Here is a 27066-nt window from a genome sequence, read left to right as displayed (position 1 = left end):
CTATGATTAAAAAACAAACACTGCTCTGGAACCAATTATCCGACTTCTTTTCCATTACCAAGGAATGCTTGTTCCATTGTGAGGCTGAGTGTTGGTGACTATTGGCCTTAGTGGTTCAAAACCACATTTGTTCAACAAAGCAGCACAGCAACATGCTTATGGGGTGTGAAAGTAGGATACAGACTTTCTGAATTCTGGGAGAGAACCATTTTTTGTCTGTATGCTTATTCACTATGAAACTGGAAAAGTAATACCATGGTGTCTTAAAAGTTATTATCATTTTTTAATTGTATGGAAGGTAGATATTTGGCCTGTACTCTCCTATTCAGTACTTTTGACCCAGTCTATGAATCTGGGAAACTCATTTTAATTTCCCTGTGCCTTACTTAGTATCTTTACTAGCAAGGGCTGTTGTAATAGTTTATAGCACCTACTGTATAGAGATGTTGTGAGAGATAATATAGTATTGGTTGATCCTTGAGCTCTTCAGGAAAAACATAAATACTAATTGAAGTAGAATAGTGATCCTCAAAAAACCCACTTGTAGAAGATTTTCTACAAGCTGTACAGGATGCTCTCCCTTCATGTCCCCAGGGCTGTGAAGTAGGGAGTAAAGGAGAGGGTCACTGTGCTGACCATTAGTGATCATGGTCTACTTTCAAACATTGGTAGAAATGGAGACAAACAGCAGCTTCCACTTATCTAGTTAGACAATAAACATTGGCAAAGCATCTGGGCAACAGCTGATCCAAACGACATTTACATTTAGCTTAAAGGATGGAGATGAGACAATATTGGGTGTTAGTGTTGAATTGGAGGTGCCCAAGCCTCCCTGTAGTTCAGTGATCTTATGCACTTGGAGGCAGTAATTGCCCAATGTCGCTGTCATGGATGCTGAGATATTTTATTTTGCATAAACATAATCACTCGAATTACTGGTTCTAGGGGAGAGAATAGTAGCAAACTGAGGTTCCCTTTTTATTAGAGCCCTGGTATGGCATTGGGTAGGCAGAGAGAGAGAACTCAAGGATGTGTTAAAAACTCTGACATTCAAGTATCAGATCTCCCAACCCAAGGGTGATTTGCTTAGCCCATTGAAGCAGCATTTTATTTTATTTTATTTTATTTTATTTTATTTTATTTTATTTTTAGACAGAGAGAGATAGCACATAAGTGTTAGAGAGGGGGCAAGAGAGAAAGAATCTTAAGTAGGCTCCAAGATCAGCACAGAGCCAGATGCAGGGCTCAATCCCATAACCCTGGGATCATGACCTGAGCCAAACTCAAGAGTTGGACACTCAGCCAACTGAGGCACCCAAGTGCCTCGAAGCAGCATTTTAAATAATACAGCTCCCACACTTTTCTTCCCCCACCACTACTAGATCAGCTTGGCCACTACATGAATATTTTCAGAGATCTGATGATAGGGTCAAAGTAGCATATCTAGTTTCTCAATTTATGCCCACTTCCTTCTGGTAAATGTTGACACATAATTAAGTCTTTTCTTGAGATTTTGTGAAGTTTTAAATGGGTCTTACTTCTTACCGAATGTGAAAAAAGAGTATGGTGTTCCTTTAGCCCTTGGCACAGTAAATTCTCCTACTTTAAGCTGTTTTCAAAAATATTTTGAAAACCACTAAACATATGCCTTAAACATACAAAAAAACCCAGATATTTTGCTGGAGGAAATTAACTGCCAGAGAAAAGAGCCTAAAGAAATTTAGGACTGAGAAGAAGAAAAAAAATATGTATAAAACTAAAAACAGAAAACAGCCTAGTGGGTCTTACCAGCTTTGATATTAAGATGCAGTATACAGAGGCAACCTACTTGAGAGAAACTTACTTTATTCTCCAAAGATTTCAAGGTATTATGAGGGAGATGATGGAAGGTATACTTCAGTATTGCCAATGGCTTGCATAATATCTCTTGGTTATTATCCCATGTGTACCTATGTGTGCAGGTATATGCAAGCACATACACATCACTTATATCTATTTGGTATGTCCTTTTAGGTATCAGTGTATTATATTTTATCAGGGGTAGTTGTAGGGTTTTGTTGAATTGACTGGAAGAAGAAAGAGGTACAAAAATATTAATAGCCAAATTTATAGAGCACTTATTATATGCCAGCGTATTTATAGGGTGCTTAAATGGAGTATATCATTTAAACTCCACAATGACCTGAAAAGTTTCAGTTCTAAGGTGATTTAATTGTAGAGATGTATACTATGAGGCCCAGAGAGATTAGGTAACTAGACCACAGGTACACAGCGGATACCCGTGGTTAAGCCCAAGTAGTCTGTCACTAACCAGGACATGAACTGTTACTGTGTGTGCACCTGCTGTTTGCCACCACACCCTCTCTGGCAATTACTGGTGGCCAGTGTTTCCTCTGGTGATTTTCCTATTACTCAGAGAGTACCGTGAATATTAAGGGAGCTTGAAACTTCCAGGAGGGCATGCCCTTTCCCACCACCACTCTGGCCCTCTTAGATAACCTCATCACTCATGTATTAGATTTCCCAGAACAAGGTCTCCAGACTTTTCTAGGACAGATTATACTTTCCATTCCCCTTAAGAGTTACTAGTAGCAAGCAGGAGTGTTCTGTAGCGAGAAAGCTTAGCTTCTGCTCTCACAAGCCTAGAGTCTGTCCATGGTGCCTTACTCAGACATGTTCACACTGGAAAACCACTAGTGTTCTTCAGAGTGGACATCCAGGACGAGGAGGAGCACAGAATCGAGGGCATAGCCCTGGTCTCAGCTCTGCTACTCAGATTTGTTACTAACCTTTCCTGGAGGTCACTTTTTTCATCAGTAAATTAAGAGAGAAAGAACTAACATTTCTTGAGCACTGGTCATTATTCACAGTGTCTTAGTGTCTTCTGGTATGATATTTACTCTTCTTGGTGGTCTTATGAGGCAGATAATATCCATGTTAGCAAGTGAGGAATGCAAGGTTTTAGAGGAGATAACTGTCCAAGGGCATGGTGTGACACCAGAGCCCATTTTCTACCCATCGTGGACACCCCTCAGTAGATAACATCTGAGCCTCCTTATAGTTCTGCATTGGAACAAATCTGTAACTGAGTTTTACAGTGACTATGGAATAGTGCAAATGATAGGCATCCCTTAAGCTTAGAAAGGATAGTTTTAGGATAAGTACAAAGAAATATTGATATACATTTCATACAAGTTTGGGAAGCTTACAATTTAAAATGTAGCATGTGTTGAACTTTTCAGGTTAGTTTGAGAACAGTTTAGAGAAAGCAAAGGGTGATGATTTCCCCTAAAGGAAGTGAAGGACTATTAAACTTTGAGAAACAACCATGCTTTTCCACAAAGTTTGCCCTGGAGTCACCTCTGATACAAAACCATTGGTTGCAAGAGCCTTTATAAAGAACACTTTCAAGTTACAAGAAGTTTAGAAAATGGTCTTTGAGAGATATCAGCCAAAGACTGAAATTTCATTCAGACTTAAATGGCTGAAGCGATACAGGTATAAATCAGAGATATCATATGATTTCTTCACTTTCTTTATGAGATAAGCCATGCCATATTTTAATATACCTTCTCAATAGTGACTCAAGTATTTGCCTCTGAAATTTTGCCTAGTCTAAGAACTTAAATGAACTGGTATACCAATGGGATGAATAGAGTTTAAATGATAAGCTGGTTCATCTTATATATATAATCAAAATTAATTCTGTTTTAAAATTCATCTTTAAAAACATTTGAAAGAATGTCCACAGAGAGTTAAGTTGTTGAAAAAAATAAAATTTAACTCCTTTCCCAATATTTTGAAGCAATTGAGATTATAGAATGTTGGTGCTGGAAACTATCTTGACCCTTTAGGACATTCAGTTCAATCCCCTTCATTTATAAACAAGTCAACTGAGGTCCAGATATGTGAAGTAATCTGCCTAATATCACACAGTTTGTTAGTTGCTGACATTGACATTGGACTAGGCTCCAGATCTCCTGGGGCCAGCCCAAGGCTATTTCATCACACTTTGTTATTGTCCCTAAATAAACCTAAACAAAGCTACAGTAGAGAGTCACACAGGTTAGCTGAAGGAACCCTGGAGGTAAGTTCATCTTCCTCATTTTTACGGTTGAGACATCTATGACTCAGAGAAGGGGAATGACCTGCCCAATGTGGCAGCAGGATTAGAATCCAGGTCTTCCATCGCTGAATATCGTTCTTTCTCTACAACTTTCGTACTGCCTCCAGGCTTTGCCAGAAGCAAGGTGCTATATTGTCATTTCTGTTGAGTGTTTTTTTCACTGAAAAATCTGTATCAATACAATTGGTTACCAATAAAATTGCTATTTTTATTTTTATTGTGCATAGTTGTTCCAGTTAAGTCAGAGTTGGCAGTTGAAATTTTGGAGAAAGGCCAGGTTCGGTTCTGGATGCAGGCTGAGAAGCTATCTGCCAACACCAAGGTCACCTACATATTTAACGACAAGGAGATTTTTGAAGGGCCGGTATGTTTTACGCTTTTTAGATTCTAAACTTATCACTGTAGAATGTACTGAGGAAGCCCTACTAAGATGCGGGTAAGTTGTCATGAAAACCACTGAGCATGGAGTGGTGGGGTTTAAGTCATTTCATATGTAAAAAAAAAAAAAAAGGAGAGGAAAATATAGATTGACTATATCATATTATCGAAACTGGGACACTTTTGAGAATGAAAGAGGGTTCCAGTAATAATTTTTCCAGGACAACAATCGAACCAAAACTGTCCCAGGCAAACCAAGAAGTATTGTTACCCGTGCAAATGGAGCTGCTCTCCTGAGAAGTCAGAGGAGCAAGAACGCTTAACTAAACTCACATACTCCCATCAGAAACTCCAACAGGAACTTGGTTCTTCACGGGGGAAGAAATGGCTTCTATTATTCTGATGGCTCAGAAAAAATTACAGTAAAAATATCTTTCATTGGTCTTCTGGTTAAAATGCAATACATTTTTATTGTAAGAAAAAGTTTAAAGACTCAGAAGAATCACAAATTCTTACAGTTTTGTAATACACATATCGGTTTATACTTCTTGGTCTGATTCTACACTTCTGTGTGTGTATGTCTATTGATATCTTATTTACATAGGTAGTTGTGTATATCTACTCTTTGCTTTGCTTTCAACACATAGTTTCCATAGACAGAGTTACAACATCTGCACTTTATTTGTCCTCCCTAGATATCAGTAGAGCCAGGATCAGGCCAGCACTCAGTGGTACTGAAGAATTTGGGTTTAGGAGCTCTGGCTTTTACCTGTGCTATCACGGGTATGAATGAGAGACTCAGAAGATGGGAGAGAAGTGTGACTTCTGGCCAATATTAACAACCTGTTCTCCTTTCATCAAGATATGTTTTTAAAACGTTTCAGAATTCGTTAGTGAAGGGGAGAATGACTCACATAAATAGCAAAAGAATATGTAATGTATTTCTTTTCAACTCATTTAACAACTGTGTGTAGAGCCCGAATAGGTCACACAGAGTCCACTGTGGCCCATCTTCTCCCTGTTTTCCGAATATTCTCATTGACTGTGTGCTCATCACCTGACCAATGGAGGGGAAGGAAAAGCAGCGTTGGCATCACCCTCTGACCACTCATGCATACGTGCACATAGACACACTCCCTTCATGTGTTCGCACACACTTTCATGTTGTTGCCCACATACACATACGTACCCTGAACTTGGAGACCTGCCCATTGTCATCGAAATTAGTTCTTACACTATTTCATTGGGTGGAAATTACTGTCTTAGGCTAAGTTCCTTAGAAGGACAGTCTGAAATAAGTTTCTCTTCCAATTGATTTATGGGAGAGTACTCTCAGGAGTGGGGATTAGGGAAACAAGCTAAGGTAGATGACAGCTAAGCAAGAATGTGGTCTCAGTTGGAGACTGGCTTCCTTCAGGGGAAGCTCTAGGACATGAATTGCAGCACAGAGTTGATCCCAGACGTGAGCCTTCATTCTGTGACAAGTTATAGGAGAAATTTATTAATTCCAATCCATTATAGAACTTGTGCTTGTATGCCAGAGCTAAGATTTATTTTTACATTGAAAAGAAGTTGCCTAAGTAGTATGATAAAATAAGCACAGTTCAGTAGGGCAATTTCAGTTTATTAAGAACAAATGGACTTCAAATGCTTTGGAAGCATTTTTATTCACATGTTAATTCAGCAGATATTTATTAATTGCCTGCTATATACCACGCATGTACAAGATGCTAGGGATATAATCATGAATGAGCCAAAATACGTCTGCATGCTGCCTATTTTTTGCATTGTTCTGCTAATTGAAGCTAATGTAATCTGGAAGGTAAAATGGGAATCTAAAAACACGTTTTTGACAAAATTTGTGACTTGGGATAATAAAACTTTATTTGTATTTAAAAAATTAAATTTCAGAGATTTTAGTAATCATTTCTGGTCAAGGTCATCTATTCCATGTAATGTTTTCCTTTTCCTGGGCACAAGATTTTGAAAGCTTGCATCTAAAAAAAGTGTGAACAAGAAATTGTGTTAACATTATGATTCTTTGGAGTTTGTGTTTATTCTATCAGGCATCCTCATCATATCTAGCTCACTGATTTCTGTTTTCCTTTTCACACTGAAGAAATATAAGATGCATGTTGACCGAAACACTGGCATAATTGAAATGTTCATGGAAAAGCTACAGGATGAGGATGAGGGCACATACACTTTCCAGCTTCAAGATGGAAAAGCAGTTGGCCATTCTACTCTTGTTCTCATTGGAGATGGTACGAATTCTGTGAAACATCAGCTGAAAGATTTCCCTGCTCCCTTCAATGCAAACACCCATGGCACAAAAGTAGTCACGTGGAAGGCAGTAGGAATTGCTTCTTGTATTTCAAAATTGGAATCCAATTTTCAGTTAATACTTTCCATAGTACTTCATTTCATAGACACCAGATTTATCCTTAGCCCACAAGGAAGACTGCAGTTCAGTCATCTCATATATAAACAAGTATTTATTACTAAAATTCTCCAGTGAAGGAGATTGCAACACAGCCAAGTCTGTATATGTATCTCAGGAACGATGCTCCTACCTTATATTGTGTACTTACTTTAAATTACTTAAGAAGAAAAATATGCAAAAGTAGTGTATGCCAAATCAATTAGTCATACTTTAGAACTAGATTATATGTCAGCTGCCATAAGCCACTGTAGAAACCACCAAGATGTAAAATGTGGCATTTAGCAAGTGTGGCATTTGGGAAGGTTGGCCAGATCTCTACATTTGCAACTTCCGATACTGCTTCACTATTTCCTAGCGCAATGACCTTAAACAAGTTACTTAACCTTTCTAAGCCTACTTCTTCATCATGAAGACTTACAACAAATAGGGGGTCATGATGTATGAGCGTTATAATAATGAGTACAAATCACTTAGCACGGTGACTGGCATATACATTTATACCACTCAACTCAGTTTCATACTTCTTTATTTTTCAATCTTTAGTTTATAAAAAGCTCCAGAAAGAAGCTGAATTCCAGCGGCAAGAATGGATCAGGAAACAAGGTAAAAATGGGCAGTGAGTAAAAAGAATAACTTCAATTTCTTGAACAAAATATTCCAAGATTATTTCCATAACAAGTTAAAATGCATCATTTTTGCTTATGTTAATAATGCCCTGGTAAATAAAAAACAATTGAAAATATTTATTATTAAATATGTATCCATTTAAATATTTGAAAATTAATCTTGAATTTTAAAATATCACTTCACACATGTATCGCTTTAGAATTTAAGAATGAGCTTTGATTTTGCATTTGTGGTTAATAGGGTGATTACTGATGTCATTAAAATTTTATAGGTCCTCATTTTGCTGAGTATTTGAGCTGGGAAGTGACTGGTGAATGTAATGTCCTATTGAAATGCAAGGTAAGAAGTAGATAAGTTTTTAATATTTGATATAAGGGAAATAAAGATAAAATAGAATGTGAGAAAAGGAAGATCAATTTTTCATCTCCTCCATTTGAACCAAAATGCTAAGTGACACATTCTTACTGTTGAATGTTACTGTAATCATTGGTTGGTAAGAAGCATAAAGTAAAATGAAACATAAAATAAGATAAAACAACATAAAAATATGGGAAGACAAGATGATGGCTCCTATTCATTACACCTTAGCTAATAAGGACTGGCTCTTCTTTTCTTTTTTTAAGACTTTGTGGGGTTTTTTTTTAAAGCTTTTTAATGTTTATTTTATTTTTGAGAGAGAGAGAGACAGAGACAAAGTATAAGTAGGGAGGGGCAGAGAGAGAGGGAGACACAGAATCTGAAGCAGGCTCCAGGCTCTGAGCTGTCAGCATAGAGCCCGACACGGGGCTCAAACTCACAAGCCATGAATCATGACCTGAGCTGAGGTGGGTTGCTTAGCTGACTGAGCCACCCAGGTGCCCCAAGACTTTACATTTTTTAGAACAATTTTAGGTTCACAGCAAAATTGTAGGGAAGATATAGATATTTCCCATATACCCCGCCCTGTCCGCACAAATGTACAGCCTCCACCTACGTTACGTCCCCCACCAGAGTTGCACATTTGCTACAATTGATGATCCTACACTGACACATGATAATCACCCAAAGTCCATAGTTGACATTAGGGTTCACTCTTGACATTATATATGCTATGGGTTTGGACAAATATGTAATGACTTGTATCCACCATTGTAGCATCATTCAGAGTTTTTTCACTGCCCTAAAAAGCAAAAAGCCTCTGTGCTCTGCCTATTCATTCTTCCCTCCCCACTCCCAACTCTTTAAAAATTATTAATCTCAGAAGAATCTCACATGGTCTTTGTTTCAGGCCAAATGTGCATTCTAACTAGTAGATCTATTCCACGATCATTCTAGATACACTGTCCTTCCCTGGAAATTTAGCAATTTCGTATCTATATTCTGTGACTGGTGCAACAATTCCTTTGAGTATTGGCTAGCTCAGAGGCTGGTTCTGGAACCAGCATGCTGCCAGGAGGGGAGAGGTTTGATGAAGAGTGTACAGCTCTCATTAGGCCTTGGGAAAGATTTAGGGGAAAAAAGGCCATATCACACCCTTAATCATTTTATACCTTGGCACATGGTGTGTTCAGCCGAGTGAGTCACCAAAATGTTTTGGACAGGGAACTGCTGGATGAGGTCGGAGTGTAAAGGTCATGACAGCAGACAGTGGCTCCAAGTAGAAGCATGGGTCTGGCATTTGGCACTAGCAAAGCCAGAACCCAAGCGCTCCCGTCTCTTCTAAGTCTGATGAAAGTTACAGAAACATCAGTCTCCCAGAAAGGTGTCTGAAAATTAAATTCTAGGCTTTAGTCTCAATGGAAATGGCAAAGCTTCCTAAAAGCAGTTTCTCAGGCAGCAGCCAAAACCCTCTCTCTCCTCCTGGCTGTCCACTGCCATACAGCCCCTGGCTCACTTTCTCCTCCACAACTGCCCACCCCGCAAACCACCCTTTCCCAGGGGCCCACACATCTATCCTGCTTCCTGTTGTACTAGCCTTTTGGGATGTGAGCTCCGGTGTCCTGTTCTGATGGCTTTCCTCAGGAGAATCAGCCCCTTGCCCAGATTCTGAACAACCACGGAAGCCTAAAAATAGAATCTAGATATTCATACATTATGTACTTATGCTGTTCCAGTGCCTGTTCCTTATGCTGTCTCAGCTTCTCCGACAAAATCTTTTCTCTAGTCCCAGCTTAGTCATCTTTTCTGTAAGACCTTTTCCTTCTTTGTGCAGGTAGAATGAACCTTCCTCTGTCTTCCCATAGCTCTTTGTTTCATTATTAGAGCAGTTTAGGCGCATTTAGCAATTTATATATTCATTGTAGTTAATGGAGTATGTGTAACTAAACATTCAGACTCATGAGACTATCATGGACCCCATTTGGAACTAGTCTACTCAAAAGAATATAGGACAAGAACCCCAGCGTGCCTGCAAGGCAGAGCTGGGCACTCCTCTCCTGCAGGAATCCACACCACCATTTTCTTCATCTGTTTGTTATATAGTTTGTTATATAGTTATATTTCCTCTTTGGGGAATTGTGTGTGCATTTCTTCAGTTGTTCAGTGGGGTCTTAAGGATTGTTCTCTTGATTTGTATGAAGTCTTTACTTTTGAAACAATATTAATTACACCAGAAATACAAGAATATAGTCTTCTTTGTAGAAAATGCAAACATTGTAGATAAAGGTCAAGATCCCTTTAACTGTACGAGTTTGAAACTTATGATGTTATGATGTATGGATATAGGATTTAAATGAGTTTCCTCAAAATTGCTAAGCAATTAATTTACTAAACCATACTTGATGGTTTTTAACTAAACTTACTGTGAGAATCAATTCACAATATATACATATATCAAATCAATATGCTATATACCTTAAACTTACACATTGTATGTCAATTTTATCTCAACAAAACTAAAAACATTTTAATTAAAAAATGTTTTCACAAACATACTTCCCTTCCACACTTCTTTGCAAAGCTTCAGTCATCTTTTTAAAAATATTTAGATATACATTGGGGCTTACTCATTCTGTTGTTTTGATAAAGCCATTTGTTTTTGTGACACAGGCTATATTTTAATGTGATGGGATGTGTCTTCTATGGTTTTCAGATATTTATTATTTATTTTATTTAAGTATACATGTTAACATGTACATATCTATTCTTTTCTGTCCACCAGACAATCTTAAAGTCAATTTTTACTGCTAGAAATAGGTGCTATTGATTTAGGTTTATTCATTTGTATCCATTTTATTCTAAACTCTTTACCAATTAAAATTGCTTTCAATTGATCCCTTCAGATATCTATGCCTTCTGGAGTGCCTGGGTGGCTCAGTCAGTTAAGTGTTTGACTTTGGCTCAGGACATGGTCTCAAGGCTCATGGGCTCGAGCCCCGTGTCAGGCTCTGTTTTGACAGTTCAGAGTCTGGAGCCTACTTCACATTCTATGTCTCCCCCTCTCTTTGCCCCTCCCCTGCTCATGCTCGCTTGCTCTCTCTTTCTCTCTTTCTCTCTCTCAAAAATAAATAAACATTAAAAATTTTTGAAAAAAAAGAAATCTATGTCTTCTAATTTCATGCATTTCTTCTTTCCAATGCTACATTAGAAACTAGTTTTGTAAGAGCAACACTCCCTTACTTCAAGAAGTATAATTATGGCTTTTCTTCCAGGTGGCAAATATTAAGAAGGAGACTCATATTGTGTGGTACAAAGATGAAAGAGAGATATCAGTGGATGAAAAGCATGACTTTAAGGATGGCATATGTACACTGCTTATAACAGAGGTAGGTGACTATAAATGTGAAATGTAATTTATTAGTTCTGTACCCTACATTCTTCTAAAAACAGAGATAAGATTCTGTATTCCTTAACTCCAGGCATTTGTAGTACCTTACTTCTAGCTGCTCCAAAGATCCCTCCCTTGACATCACCCCAAAAATAAACAAACCGTAGGAACACAAAAACTCTCACTTTGTGATAATGCATGGATTTGTCAGATATCCAACCAATATTGGTTAGACACCACAACTCTGGCCTCTCTAAGCTACTTCTTTTCATAGATGGGTGAGGGGCAAGGCAATTAAGTAGATTCTTTTTGGTTTGCTCTTAAGCCTCATGATAACTTGTTCCCTCAAAGTACAGAGACATCAGGCGTAGTATTCATGTAAGTATAGGGTTTTACCTCCTTTTTCGTCTAAAAGGCCATATCTTTCAAATATATGTGATCATTAGTTTTTAATATGAAGGAAAAGTAAAGAATAAGGACTTCATAGCCCTAGAGGGTGAAAAATCAGGACCGCTAGCTGGTGAAATGATGATGGACACGTTCGTCTGTGAACTCCTCATTGCTCACATAGCCAGATGCTTGTTTAATGTGTGATTTGATGGCAGTTCTATAAACCAGAGGACCTTAAGAGTGCAAACACGGTACTCTGAGGCTGCTGGAAGCTGCAGTGTGGTGTATCCATCCCCCCCTTAGTTTTCCAAGAAAGATGCTGGGATTTATGAAGTTATCCTGAAAGACGACAGAGGAAAAGATAAGAGCAGACTGAAGCTTGTGGATGAAGGTCAGTCCACCAACTGGGGGGGTCCATTTTGTGTGTTCTGTGTACAGGTTACCAGACTGGTGAGTAAGGCTGAAGTCCTGCTGTGTTTGTCCACAGGTTTTGTTTTAATTGAAACTCCAGCAGAGTGAACGACTGTTTTATTCAAAAATACTTCACGTTTAGTCTTCGTGGATATCAAAAGTGTACTTTAGGCGTTCAGAGAATTTGTAGTCCATAGTCCCCTAGGGTTCCATTTTCATTATAAAGCATCATTTTTGTTTCAACCGTATAAAAAATGTTCCAGGATCAAGAACTACTGTGAGGGGAGCCTGGCTGGCTCAGTCAGAGGAGCATATGACTCTTACTCTCAGGGTTGTGAGTTCAAGCCCCACATTGGGTTTACTTTTTAAAAAGATGTTCACTTAAAAAAAAATTCAATGAAAAGTATGTCGCCAAATAGTTCACTCTTAAAAGGTGGCAAGAAAGATTTATATGTGAACTGTGAAACCTCTCAGGTATTAGCAGAGCAAGAAAGCAATTTCCATTTTTGAGAGACTTCTAAGAACAAATATATCATGATAACAAAGACCTACCTGTGACCACCAAACTTCCAAGTGTGTTCTTGGAAAAGATCTTTAACAGTATTACTAACAAACAGTGTGAGTCTGACTTCGATTTCACCTTCCTGCTCCTCGTGGAGGCAAGACTAAATGTGCTTATTGGCAAAAAGCATTATAAGGCTGAGAAATATCAGGGAGCCTGGATGGTTAATTCACTATGAGTTGATGGCACAGATGAGAAAACTTCCTCTTAGGTAAACTAAGACTTCTTGGGATTTAAGAAGAAGAGAATCCTAAAGCCAAGAACCTTCCTGGAAATCTCACGGTGGCTTTCTCTAGAATGTATATATAGTTACAAAGAATTAGAGGGGGAAAAATATCAAAATAAGAGCAGGGACCTTTTAAAAGTTGATACAAATTAAAGTATTATTCCCTCAAAGAGTACTTATTCTCATTTGGTCAGCAAATTCACCTTATGGCCAACACCCTTCACCAGGCAGGATAATGTTGACAACACATGCTACTAACAATTTGAGATTTGACCTTAGTGAGCATTTTTATGCTAAAGTTCTGTCTGTGACTCTCTATCCACAGCCTTTAAAGAACTAATGACTGAAGTATGTAAGACAATAGGTAAGTTAAAATGGTCTCCCCGTGACAATGCTTCATTATGCTCCTGGTTAGGCTTACAGCTGTATGAAATATGCTGTTTTCCTCTTTCAGCTTTGTCTGCTACAGACCTGAAAATCCAGAGCACAGCCGAGGGCATACGGCTGTACTCTTTTGTTACTTACTATCTGGATGATCTGAAAGTTAACTGGTCCCACAAGTAAGTAAGTGGGAATTTAACTGCCCTGTAGAAACTCTTTCTCCATGTATGTGTGTGTGGGTGCACGTGCGCATGGCAGGGGGCAGGAGGAGGGCAACAGCAACCCTCTGTTCCTCTTCTGTAAGGAGCCTTCTTACTTCTCAGGTCTGACGTTGATGTGTGTAGGATACAAGCACCCCCACAATTCCCTTAGGACAAGGTTAGCACTTTCCCTCAACACATACATGGAGAGGCCAGTGATGGCTAAAATCACCTGTCTTTGTGATTTGGGAACTATCATAATCCATACACGTCTCTATAATGCAACCTCCACCTCCAGACGGTAGACCTTGGGCTACCTCTGCTTTGCCGGGCATCCAGATCCAAATTCTGATTCTTCCCTCTCTACCTGCAGCTAACCCCTGCTATGGTCTAGAACAAAACTGAAGCAGCATGCACCAAGAGGCACCAAATTTCCTGTTATTTGAATGAATAGCCATTCGCCAAAGAAACCTGACCCAGTGGAGTGCCTGAGTTTGTTGTTAGCGTTGATAGCAGTCGGCATAGTTGGGCATTAACTTGTTTCTCATCCACCCCTGGAAGGCTTTGGGGATTTGCGATTACTTTCAGAATGTGTGTTTGAGCTAGACTGAGCCTGCATATCTGTTCTAATCCCAGGGTCCTCTGTGGTGTTATAGGTGAACTCAAGTTCACCTCTGGGATTCTAAGAGCTGAAGTAGGTTTCTAAGTCAAACCAGCTCCCCATTATACTTTTGGCCGTGACCTCAACCTCTGCCCGTCCTTGAAATTTCCTGAGCTGAAAGAGAACTGCAGCCTAGCATAGACATCTGATGGGGTACAGTCCCCTTCAGTCCACTCTTTGGATGCAGACCTCCTTAGCAGCCCCACTGGGCAGTAGGTCACTGTGGCAGCCTTGGGAAGGGGCGCACAACAGTGTTTATCTTCCCTACAGTGGGTGTTTATAACATGCTGGTCACTGCTCCACGCCCTTTCCATGTATGAATTCAGTTAATATTCACAACTCTAGGAAGCAAGTAATTCTCACTCGGTGATGAGGAAGCTCAGGTTCAGGGAGGTGATTTGCCTGAGGCCACACGACTAAGTGGTAGATGGAGAACTGAGCCCAGACAGCCTGGCTCCAGAGCCCCTCATCCTGGCACTACTCTGTGTTCGTGTTGCTTTAAAAGTGTAGATGGAACATTTAACCAGAGCTGGGTCCCACAAAACAGTCATTTGTGTTTTCTTTAAAAATGACTTTATTGTGATATAGAACACAGTTTTTATTCGTATTCTTATTCATTTCCTGAGTTCTTAAAAAAACAGAGCGGGGGTGGGGGGCGTGGGGGTGGGAAGAGAAGGAGTAAAATTCCAATTTGAACGCCTGGGGTTTCATTCCTTTGTTCTATTTCTTTCAGAACATTTTAGGAAAGTAATTATAAGTTAAAATAGATCAAATTCTAGGAAATTCCTCTGTGACAGCTAGGACATCCTAATATATCAGTCTGAAGAATAAGAGAAGATAAATTAACTGAATCATCAATCAAAAGGCTTTACATCATCTTTAAAAGAATTACTTGTTCACAAAAATGAGAGCATTCAGTTTTGAGGAAACTCCTGTTAGACTAGCAAGACATAAACCTCTGACTCTATTCAGTCTAGTCAGCTGAATGACTGTTTTATGTACCCGGGTACCTATGAAAGATTCAGGAATCAAGGACTCATTGTCTTCACTGTCTTTATGTAAATATGCGGCATAACAGGAAAAAAAACGTTGAAATGGGCTTTAGTCTTGACTTGGCTCCTATCTTCCTTTGATTCTTAGGCCAGTCATTTAATTTTCTGAAATGTCAGGTTTCTCTCATATGAAATAACAACAATAATACCTGTTTTATCTCATAATACTGATGGACCCAATGAGAGAATGAAAGTTATGGCACTTTGTAAACCGTGAAGGGCTTTACAAATGTAAGGTGTTATGCATGTTGGTCAGAGATTAGAGATTTCAAACAGATTTATTATAGCAAACCAGAGGACTATCTATCTTTCTAACTGTCTAAGACATATATATTGCTCAGACTCAAGTCTGTGGGTGCAGAGGGGCTCCATTACTGTTCATTTTATGGCAGTTTAACTTTTAATAGCTTTTAAAGAATGTAGTGTATAAGAAAAATGCTGTGAATGTTTATTTGAAAGCTGAAACTTTTTTAGTCGTGATTTTTGTTTTTCTGTTTTTAAAGTTCATTTTATTTATTACAACTACAAACATAACACATTGCTTCTTTTAGAAAATACACATAATATCAGATTACATATTAGAAAGAGTTTATAATATGATATCATCTCTAGTTTTCTTAGCCATAGGGTAAACTTTTTGGTGTACTTCCAGTCTTTTCTCTATGCATAATTGTTGCTATCATTAAGTAGTTTTGTGCCTTTTTTTCTTATTTCCTCTTGTGTTTACAAACTCTTCATAAAGTTTCTTTTAGCATCATTGAGAGTATATCTACCTCTACCTCTCTTACCTCATTTATAACAGTAACATGTCTAGGCCATCAGATCACAAAGCAAAGGGTTCTATTTGCTTTCATTCTCTTGTAAAGAATGCAATGTATGTGTCTGCTCATGACCTACTACAGAATTTAGAGAAACTCACGTTCAGGGACAGAGAAAGTGCCTCATTCATTTTGGCAGAGATTCTGCTTTTCATTTACTCTAGGCCTTCCTACCAAGTACATATTTACATATGTTTTAAATAGCTTTGTAACCACGTACATGTCAATAGATTTCAGCCACAGATGAACCTCCTTAAGTCTGTTTTTAATTATTTTGTAAAATCTGATTTATAGCCGTAGACCATCTGCGTGAAATATGCTGTAATATAACATGGAGTTTGGCCTTTTCACTTTAAAGATTCTCTTAGCCCTACAAATAAACCCAAGCAAAAACAAAGATCATTAATACCACTGAGAAGTATTGGCGTTGCAATCAGCTAGGGCCCCACACTGCTGTTGGGAGTTAAATGTACAGACTGTCAGACCCCCTACCCTCACCGCCGCCCTGGACCTTGGAATCCAAGTTCTGTGATGCAGGGCCCATAATTTTTCTGAAGCAGAACATATGTGGATCCCATGTTGTTTGAAAGCCTGTAAAACTCTATGGTGAGATCTTCAAGAAAGAGTAAAAATGAGCTCTGGATGAAAGCAAACAATAACAATGTTTTCTTTGATATGAACAGCGGGACTGCTATTAAGTACACAGACAGAGTTAAGAGTGGGGTCACCGGGGAGCAGATCTGGCTGCAAATCAACGAGCCCACTCCGAATGACAAAGGGAAGTATGTAATGGAGCTCTTTGATGGCAAAACTGGACACCAAAAGACAGTGGATCTTTCTGGACAAGGTAAATGGATATTTTGCAGGTTAGAAATTCCTGAGGAGGAGAGGGCTTTTAAAAAAGAATGAAGGGTGACAAGAAGCCATTACATTTGACTATTGAAAGATTGGGGATTTTAATCAAGTAGTTTAAATTTAGCGTGGTGGTAGAAGAAAGAATTCAGTGGGTCTTGGAGTATCAGTGAAAAGTATACAGTGGAGACAATAAACATGGAGAGAAAGAACTACCTTTTCAAGATGCTTACAAAGAAAGGCAGGTTGATTTACAATCACTTGAGCAAGGACGATCACTGAAAAAGAAATGTGTCATGGTGATTGGAATTTTAGCATGTTTAATAGAGTTTAAGAAATCAGTTGAGATGGAAGGATTGAAGGTGGGAGTGGAGGGGAATAACCAATATATCAGTGTTCTGAAGAATGGAAGGCTTGAGATCTAGGGCTGAGGCGGAGGCGTTGACTTTGGGAAGAGCAAGGGATTCCTTTTCTTCAGAAACCAGAGGAGGGTAAATGTGAATTGGCAAACATCAATATTAAGGAGAAGAGAAGAAAGTTGGAAAAGTTGGGTCCTTATGGCCTCAGATTTCTTGGTCATCTGCTGAGAGAATGGGGGCATCTGGAGAGAAGAGGAAAGAGGAGCAGGAAGTAGTGAGAAACATGGACAAACGCAGACCAGAAGTAACACACAACTATCAACCACAAGTTAAATGGTTAAAGGAGGTGGAAGAGGAAAGCGAGTGTGTGTTCCTCACGCACCTGTGGCTCTTGATCTGTCAGCCCCAAGGCCTTGGAAGCCATAGGGTCAGGATATTGTACCCTCAGGCTTTTAATGTGTAGCTTACTTATCACCATCCTTGCCTCCAGCTCCTGTTTCTATCATCCTCCTTCAAGCACTTGGGACTCTGCCTTGGGGTGTTCCTTCCACTGCTCCTGTCTAGCTTCTACCTAATATTTCTCAAGAAGACTGTGGACTGACTTTTTCTTCCACTTCTTCATGTACTCAAATGCAATCTAAATATCCCAGAACTCTTAGTGTTTTTAATCCTCAGAGAGTAGATTCACAATTCAGAGCACAGCCTTTTCAGTCCTGCCTTGAGTTATTTTGTGCTGACTCCCCTTATCTTTACCCCCCATCTCCCACTCATTTGGACTGGAAAGATTCAAATGGGAGTTGTTGCCTCCGCCTCCCCCTCCCCCCTGTGCCTGAGTCACACACTGCAGTGACAGGGGATCTCTCGCACAGTCCTCTAACATTTTGAAACACAACAGAAAATGGGAAACAGGAAGGGGGTGGATTTAAAAACAAAAACCAAAACCTAAAAAACTTTTTCTTTTACTCTCCGGCTCACCAAAGCCTATTGGTTCAGTGATGCCCACGTCTCAGTGTAGTGTGGGCAAAAGGAAGGGCACTGAACGCTTAGCTAGGGGTAGCCTAACTGGCCTACCTCCCCAGACTTGAAGCCTGACTTTGTGCTTATTCTTCCCATCGGTAAAAGCAGGGGGATGGACTGGTATTATGTAAATACTTTCTAGACATAAAATATCATGATTCTCAGACCAAAGAGGAGCTTAAAGAAGAGATGAGAGAGACTTCAAAATAAAGCTGCCTTTTTACCTGAAGTATTCCAAGCGGCTTGCTCTGCAGGCTCAGGGGGGAGAAGAGATTTTAGAACAGTGTAGCTCTCATTTCCTCATCTGCTGTCTTTTATCTCGGCTCCTGGCCAGCTCAGAAGCATTGCTTCGGGCCCATACTGGCACACACTGTGAGTGTCATAGTTCCTGTGCCCTTTCACACAGATAGACGGTCCAGACTATGCAACATGGAAACACTTAACTGTCCAGCTAGGAAGCTGTGACGTACATGGGGGATGATTTAATAACAGAAAAGCCTTCTTGATGTTCGGGATGTTTAACCACCTTTATTACCATTTTATCTTTGGCAGAGTGAATCTTTGCCTTTCTGTTTGAAAGGATGGTCTTGCAACCGGATTGGGAGCTTCTAAAATCCACTACTTCATCTTTTCTCCCTAGAAAGTATTTGCTTCCCCTGTGAAGTCCATCAAGTTGCAGAGTAAAGGAGGCATAGCCTTATTCAAAGTCAGCTTAGTCATGTCTGGACTGATCACACTGACCTCAGGCTGTGAATTTTAATCCACTCCTGTTGTGTCCTCAGCTCTGGGTGAGAACATTCTAACTTGTCTTTTTTTCTCTTAAAGCATATGATGAAGCCTTTGCTGAATTCCAGAGATTAAAGTAAGTCCCTTGCCATTTGCGTGCACTGATTTCTCTGGAACATGGTGTGCTCAGGTCTTCCCCCACCTGAGGGTTAGAGAGGGTCTTTTATTTTGGCAAATGCCTAAAAGCAGCACTTCCCACTGCCTTGTTGAGCAGCAAGATGTCTCCCAGGCAATGAAATGCAGTCCAGGTTTCGCCACTTTGAAGTAACACTAAAACAAAATTCTTCTTTGTTTTCATGTTTGTTCCTGTCTCTCAACCACAGACAAGCTGCCATTGCAGAGAAAAGTAAGTAAAACCCCCTTCCCATTTATTCCTGGCATAGTTTCAAAACATAACTTTCATTTGTTTATTGTGACTGCAGATGGAGAAGAATGAATTTTTTTTTCCTTTCTTTTTTCTTTTTAACCTTCTACATGTGTTTTCATTTAGTCTCTTGAGTAAGAATGTGAAAGGAAGGTCTCAGGTTACATTTTAAGACTGTCACTCAGCTCTTGAGCTAACCACCCAGGTGTCCTGAGAAATCTCTGGGCACAAATTATGCAAGTTGTTAACCACTTGCAGCAGGCACAATGTGTCAGAAAAATTTATTTGTATTAAAGAAAAGAAGAAATAAGAAACTTTGTGGGGTGCCTGGGTGGCTCAGTCAGTTGAGTGCGTGACTCTTGATTTCGGGTCAGGTCATTATCTCACAGTCTGTGGGATCGAGGCCCACGTCAGGCTGTGTGCTGATAGCGTGGAGCCTGCTTGGGATTCTCTCTTTCCCTCTCTCTCTGCCTCTCCCGTGCTCATGCTCTCTCTTTCAAGATAAATAAATAAACTTAAAAAAAATTTTAATGAAAAAAAAGAATTTTTGTACATTTGGCATCAGGTAAATCACTATCACTGATTTACTCCTGCATTTTCCTAAGAGCCTTTGTAGGATAAAAGCTGCCAAATAAGGCCTTCTTGAATACTTCACGGTCTGAGTGAACAAATGCCAAACTGTCAAGTCTGTGTACCCAGAAATGTGCTCACTACTAACTTCTGTCAGCTGTTTGCCTCACACATGGAGATTTCTGGAACGCCCAGTCTTTTAGGATTTCAGGGGTCATGGACTAAATATCGTAATCATGCAGGTTCTCTCTGAGTGTGTGAAGCAACAATTTGAAAACGGTTGAAGGTTAAAATTGTAGAGTCAGTCCTGAGCTGGAATGGAAGGGAACCGGAGGGGAGTGAGAAATGAGGTCATTGCCAGCCTTTTAGTGGCTCCAGGTCATTCAGGATGGAACTTTTCACCTTTGACTTGCACTGCTTCCCGCCTCCTTCCTGCTCCTTCCCTCTTCCTGCCCTTGTGCTGGGTTTGTGTGGCTGCTGCTAGTGGTGAGTGGGGCAGGCACCGGGGCCCACTGTGGGCCAGAGGGGAGCGCTCCTTGTTGGTACCCAGTGTGCCCCTCCTGCTCCTGTACACACGCACAAGCAAATCCAGTGTCCACAGTTGGTGGCTACTCCCCATTCTCAAACTCTGGTGGGCAAGGAGCCTGACCCTCCTTCCAGTTCATGAACTTGCTGAAATTTCTGTACCAAAGCAGTTTAGAGCTGGAAGAGACTTTAGTGCTTTTCTAGCCCCATGTGTTTAATCTTTTATATGTTGGGGGATGCTTCATTCAAACACCATCTTTCACGCAGATCCAGTATCTGTGTGAAAGATATTTTACCAAAATGGGTAAAAGCTGAGTTAGCTTCATTGGAGTTGGGAGGGGGTCTGAGCTCCCTGACTCAGTGCCCCTCCTCAGAGGGCCCCCAGAGGAATCCCACGGATTCTGTGGAGCAGAGCTGGGTGACATCATGTCCACAGCTGTAATGCAACCCTTCCTCCACGCCACAGATTAGGAGACTGGGGTCCACACAGGTGCCCTGCCTGATATCACACATCGGGTGTGGCAGGAGCCAAATGACGAGTTGAACTTACAAGTGGTGCAAGGTGCAATGGAATCAACAGGAGAAAGCAGTGAAGATTCAAGACTCATTCAAAGCTTTAGTCTTCTGACTTCGGGATCTAGAGTCACACGTTAATTAAAGTAGGCCTAAAATTGAGAGTGTGGTGGCTACTGCTTTAGTGGCAAACAGTGTCCCTTTGAGCAGATTATACAAATGTTCTTCTCTGGGGCTGGGCCAGTCACACCTAGAGCACAGGGCTTAGTGGGGGCAGGGGGGCAAGAGGTCAGCTCTGGATTTCAGCACCCTTCCCACACCTCGCCCCCTCAGCTGGGGCCCTTGCACTCATGGCCATAGATGGCAGCCCTACATACCAAGAACTAGTAGGAGACAAGAAAGAAAAGCTCTCTAGAAAAGTCCACAAAGAAAGCCCACAATCTGCATAAACCTCCAGATCTCATGGCTTATAGCCTCCAATTATGCAACTTTTTTTTTTTTTTTTAATCATAGGGAAGCCCATAAAGGAGGCCAAGCAGAGTTGGAGGCTGTCCATAGAGATCTGCTCTGCCTCCTCGAGCTGAGCCCCACTGAGCTGCAGAAGGGCCAGGGCTGAAAATAGCTGTGAAAATTATAGAGCAGGTCTTGATGCCACAAAGCCATCCATCTCAAGCTGATAATTTAGGCACAGATAGAGGCACCCACGCACACAAAGTATCTGTATGAGGAAGGGTAACATCCACAATCACTGGATCATTTTCTTATTTTACATATTAAAAACACGTATAAAGGAATTATAAGGAGAAGGAGGCTAAATTGGAAAGTTAGTTCCCTGGTGTGGTTTTGTGAATGGGATCACTGACGCTCATCATTTCAGTGATTAACCAGAAATGCCTATGCTTGCAGATCGTGCCCGGGTGCTGGGTGGTCTCCCCGATGTGGTCACCATCCAGGAAGGCAAGGTAAGCATGCACCACTCCTGTCCTCACGTCTTCCACACTAGCAATGGGTTCCAGTGGCCCAGACTTTGTTCTAAGCAAGTCCCCACCACTGCTTCTTAGGGTTCATTTCAGAATAGCCAGATTCAAAGCACAAACCAAGTCTGTTTTTCAGGCCAAGGATCAGGATACAAGTTTGCCTTTCACAGGCCCATGTGGATCACAGAGTCTATTTCCAGAGGTGCCCTTTCATACCATGAGAAGCAAAAAATGTTCGATCACAACTATATGACAAACATAAATGAAGAAAGATGTGAACGTTAATACCTAGTGGAAAATAGGCTGTCCTGTTAAATACTTCTCCTCTGAAGGGAAACGTGCTGCTCTGCGAATTTCTGTTAGCTCTATTTCGGTTGAAAGCTGATTTCTTTCCATTTAACTTTAAACTGGTATTTCCTGGCTCTGTAATCATCTCTCTGAAAAGCAATGAACATAATTTCTAACCTGGAGTCATTCTCTTCATCCCTATGTTTCATGAGACAAATTTCAGGGGTGCCTGAGTGGCTCTGTCGGTTAAGCTTCTGACTTCAGCTCTGGTCATGATCTCACGGTCTGTGGGTTTGAGCCCCGCGTCGGGCTCTGTACAGATAGTGCAGAGCCTGGAGCCTTCTTTGGATTCTGTGTCTCCCTCTCTCCCTGCTCCTCCCCTGCTCACACTCTGTCTCTCTCTCTCTCAAAAATAAAATAAACATTTTAAAAAAGACTAATTTAATAAGCCAGCCATAGGGGAGGGGTACCTGTAGTGGCACAAAACCTTTTCCCACCTCAGAAGGACACTGAAGACATTCAGTAGGTAGACTAGGGATAAAACAAGGCATGTAGAAAGGCTTTAGTGAGAGGCAGGTTTCATCCAGCTAAATTTCTTTGCAGGTAGAATATGTGACCACAGCTGACTTTAAGCTCAACCACTGCAGGGTTGCAGGTTTTCATGTTCCTCATCTAATGGGGTTCAAAATATTCAGCTCACTAGGTTGTAGTGAGAATTAAGAGATAGAATGTATATGAAAGCACTTTGTGATCTATAATGGAAATAAATCTAAAGTATGGATAGTAGTTTTCCATGACACCTAAGGTATTTGAGAGTTTGGTTTGGTTTTGTTAAAAGTTTTAACCCTCAAGGCGTGCCTGGCTGGCTCGGTCAGTAGACATGCAATTCCTGATCTCAGAGTCATGAGTTTAAGTCCCACATTGGGCATGGAGCCTACTTAAAAAAAAACAAAAGTTTTAACCCCTAACTAATCACAGTTTCCAAAATCATGTACCTGATCCACTTGGGTAAGTTTAATGGCAATAGCTTGACTATTTTTCTTGTTGAAATGTGTTTGTAGAATAATCCAGTAAGAAATGCTAATTAACCATGGAAAGGAAACTGATTTCTTAATCTCCTGTTTTTAAACAATACTCTTATAGAAGAGATAATAAGTGATCATATAAGACTCTTTAGAGAAGAATATCCTTTTCCCTGTATGTTGTGAGCCCTAGTTCTTTTTCTTATAGTTTCTGGATTTCAGTAAGAAAAAAAAAATGCAAGAATGGAATTTAAAATGTGAAGTAATTTCAGAGAAATGCAAATTACAACCACAATGAAATATCCTAACACACCTATCAGAACCGCTAAAATAAAAACAGTGACAACAACAAACACCGATAAGGATGCAGAGATACAGATCACTCATACATTGCTGGTGGAAATGTAAACCAAGATTGTACAGCCACTCAGGAAAACAGTTAGACAATTTCTCAAAAAAGGAAAACATAGATTTACCATATGAGCTAGTAGTTGTACTCCTCAGCATATATCATAAAGAAATTAAAATTAAGCTCAAATAAAAACCTGTATACAGATGTTCAGTAGCCACTTTAGTCATAATAGCCCCAAACTGGAAACAGCCCAGATGACCTTTATAGCCACACACACACGCACACGCACACACACCATGGCACACTATTGACCCATAAAAAGGGACAAACTACTGATATCTGCAGTAACTTGGATGAATCTGCAAGGAGTTGTGCCAGGTAGAAAAGGCAATCTCAAATGGCTACATACTATACGATGCTATTTATATAATGCTTTGGAAAATTCCGTCTTGGAAATGGAAAACAGATTGGCGGTTGCCAGGAGTTGGAAGTGAGGTTGGGAGGTTGGGGACAGGGGAGTGGGTGTGGGTATAAAGGGCAACATGAGAGGGGGCGCCTGGGTGGTGCAGTCGGTTAAGCGTCCGACTTCAGCCAGGTCACGATCTCACGGTCCGTGAGTTCGAGCCCCGAGTCAGGCTCTGGGCTGATGGCTCAGAGCCTGGAGCCTGTTTCCGATTCTGTGTCTCCCTCTCTCTGTCCCTCCCCCATTCATGCTCTGTCTCTCTCTGTCCCAAAAATAAATAAACGTTGGAAAAAAAAAAAAAGGGCAACATGAGAGATCCTTGTGGTGATGGAAATGTTCTCTGTCTTGACTGAGGGACTAGATACATGGACCTAGACAAGTGACAGAATTGAATAGAGCCACACACACACACAAACACCAATGAGTGCAAGCCAAACTGGGGAAACCTGAATAAGAACAATGGATTCCATCACTGTCAATGTACTGGTTGTGTTCTTATACTATCATTTTGTAAAATGTTACTGTTGGGGGAAACTGGGTAAGGGCACATGGGATCTCTCTATTATTTTTTACAACTGTTTATGAATCTACAATTACTCTTAAACTTTCAACAGAAAACTATGGTAAAGTTAAAAACTACAGGCCTAAGCATTGATCTTTTAAAATAAGAGGGTTTCAGCACAGATCGTAGTATAATAAGATATCAGGAAGTAGGAATACATTTTGGTAGAGCACCTTTGCAACTGCAACAGACTGGGTGGAGTTTTGGGGGAGAAATAAAATGAGGAAGGTGGAACCTGAAAATCAGTCCCATTATCTGAAACAGCTGTTACGATTCTGCTGCCGGGCTCTGTGAGGCAGACAGAATGCAAAGTGAGCAGGTGGTAATTACGGCAATGAGATTTCTCTACCGAGACAGCGTCCAGATGCCACATGAGAACAAAAGGCATATCTAGGTGTTTACGAAAGCAAGAGTGCCTGTGGGACCTGAAAGCAAACTCCTTCGTGTGGTTCTGATGATAAGCACTCCCAAAGCCAGAAGGCTGAGGCCCTACAGAAACCTACTCAGGACTGAAGTCAAATTGTAATCCACGCAGGTGCATATGCCACGTAACTCCACCCATCATTCCATGGGTTTTATATTTATCCTCCTTTGGGTCCTGCCGGACCACCAGAAGGATTCTTGAAATTGGATTATCGTACCAAATATATTTCCTTCCCTCTGATAAAACCTGTTTTGCAGGCGCTTAATCTCACCTGCATCGTGTGGGGTGACCCGACTCCAGAGGTGTCCTGGCTGAAGAACGAGAAGCCTCTGGTCACAGACGACCACTGCAGCGTCAAGTTTGAGGCTGGCAAGACGGCCTACTTCACCATCAGTGGGGTGAGCACCGCCGACTCTGGCAAATACGGGCTGGTTGTGAAGAACAAGTATGGCTCGGAGATAAGCGACTTCACTATCAGTGTGTTCATCCCAGAGGAGGAGGCAAGGAAGGCCACTGAGCAGCCCCAGAAAGGCAACAAGAAGTCCAAGTGACGGGAGACCGCTGAGAGTGTGCGCAGGGGCAGCTGCACTGAGCTGCCTCGAGTTACTTGTGTGCAAATGGCTTGAGTTAAGCACAAGGAAGTCTTCATGCTTTCTACTCCCTATTTTTGTGCTGCTTGGGGGAAAATTGTGAAATCTTTTACTCCTGTAAAAAAGCATCAACTAACAACATTTTAATAGTTTTTCTTTATCTGCAAATTCTGTGTTAAGAAAATACCATTGGTAGCACAAACATTAGGAAATGGTTTTAAGGAAAAGGCCAGAATAAAAGTCAGAGGGACGTTGAACGATGGTCAGAGAGCAGACGAATGTGTTGTGGAGCAGAGTTTGGACTTGGCTAGACTTTCCCCGGTGAATTCTCATGGGTTGCAATCATACTTCAGCATTTTTGTCAAGACAGGGATGAATTGTTAAGCCAACCAGTATGTTTTGTGTGTTGTTACGATAGTGACGTGCATTTCTATTGGCGGTCTTGTGATTTGGAGCCTCCTTGGTATTAATAAACAGTCCTCACACCTCTCCTCTTCCCCATCAGTGTTTCTCTTATTCTTCCTGTTCGGCTGCTCAGTTTAGCGGTCTCTGGTGCATCCTTCTCATTGCTTCTTATAGGGCATCTTCTGATGTAAGTTCCTCTTGGTTAAAGTGGTACTTTCATGGGGCACCTGGGTGGCTCGGTTGGTTGGGCGGCCAACTTTGGCTCAGGTCATGATCTCACATCTCGTGGGTTCGAGCCCCACTTCGGGCTCTGTGCTGACAGCTCAGAGCCTGGAGCCTGCTTCGGATTCTGTGTCTCCCTTTCTCTTTGCCTCCCCCACTAGCACTGTGTATGTGTCTCTCTCTCAAAAATAAATAAATGTTAAAAAAAAATTTTTTTTAAATAAAGTGGTACCTTCACAGACTTGTCAGAGTCATCCAAGGTCAATTGAGGATCCAAGGTGTAAAATTGAGCTGTCACTGTACATCTGGTGGCTTACTGTACAATCAAGTCTATTCCATTGTTAAGATACCCAGAGTAATTGCATGTAATGTGTCAATTAAGGATAATAAGATGGTGTGGGAGTCTAGTGCCAGAATTGGTGAATAAGGGTGCACAGCTAAGAAAAGAAGAACCCTGATTCTGAGTTCAGAGAACTGCCAGCTTTGGAGCCTGCCCCTCTTTGCAGGGCTTGCTGGCAGACAGCATTATGCTTTAGGAAATTTGATTCTTCCTCCATCACTACCCCACAACCACCTCTACCACACACATTCACACGCACACTCATGCTCACTCACACACCACTAGAGGAAAACAGTAATGGTAAAAGGAGGTTTCCCCTCTCCATCCTCCTGCCAAAGGTCAGGGATGGGACAACTGACCCTCTTATAAGTTTGGAGGTACACCTACACATCTTCTCCTTTGCAACGTTCAGGAC

General features: G+C 40.8%; 1 protein-coding gene across 8 annotated transcripts in view; it reads left to right on the top strand.

The window, feature by feature from the left end:
- Positions 1 to 27066, top strand: part of MYOM1 (myomesin 1) — a 168652-nt gene that overhangs the window by 136542 nt on the left and 5044 nt on the right. For 5 of the 8 annotated variants that reach the window (XM_049619691.1, XM_049619689.1, XM_049619687.1 and 2 more), the window contains 13 exons: positions 4354 to 4490; positions 6624 to 6768; positions 7491 to 7550; positions 7846 to 7913; positions 11204 to 11317; positions 12013 to 12100; positions 13234 to 13272; positions 13363 to 13468; positions 16704 to 16867; positions 19074 to 19110; positions 19358 to 19380; positions 21913 to 21968; positions 25352 to 26185. In XM_049619691.1, the coding sequence (XP_049475648.1) occupies positions 4354 to 4490; positions 6624 to 6768; positions 7491 to 7550; positions 7846 to 7913; positions 11204 to 11317; positions 12013 to 12100; positions 13234 to 13272; positions 13363 to 13468; positions 16704 to 16867; positions 19074 to 19110; positions 19358 to 19380; positions 21913 to 21968; positions 25352 to 25645 (1331 nt within the window). In that variant the 3' untranslated portion in view covers positions 25646 to 26185. Of the gene's footprint in view, positions 1 to 4353; positions 4491 to 6623; positions 6769 to 7490; positions 7551 to 7845; positions 7914 to 11203; positions 11318 to 12012; positions 12101 to 13233; positions 13273 to 13362; positions 13469 to 16703; positions 16868 to 19073; positions 19111 to 19357; positions 19381 to 21912; positions 21969 to 25351; positions 26186 to 27066 lie in introns of those variants that run through there. The other 3 variants (XR_007455299.1, XM_049619690.1, XR_007455300.1) reach the window with 2 other exon arrangements.

The sequence above is a fragment of the Panthera uncia genome (genome assembly GCF_023721935.1).
Source record: "Panthera uncia isolate 11264 chromosome D3 unlocalized genomic scaffold, Puncia_PCG_1.0 HiC_scaffold_8, whole genome shotgun sequence".
Classification (NCBI taxonomy): domain Eukaryota; kingdom Metazoa; phylum Chordata; class Mammalia; order Carnivora; family Felidae; genus Panthera; species Panthera uncia.
Note: the sequence above shows the minus strand (reverse complement) of the source record. Positions and strands in the feature narration are given on the sequence as shown.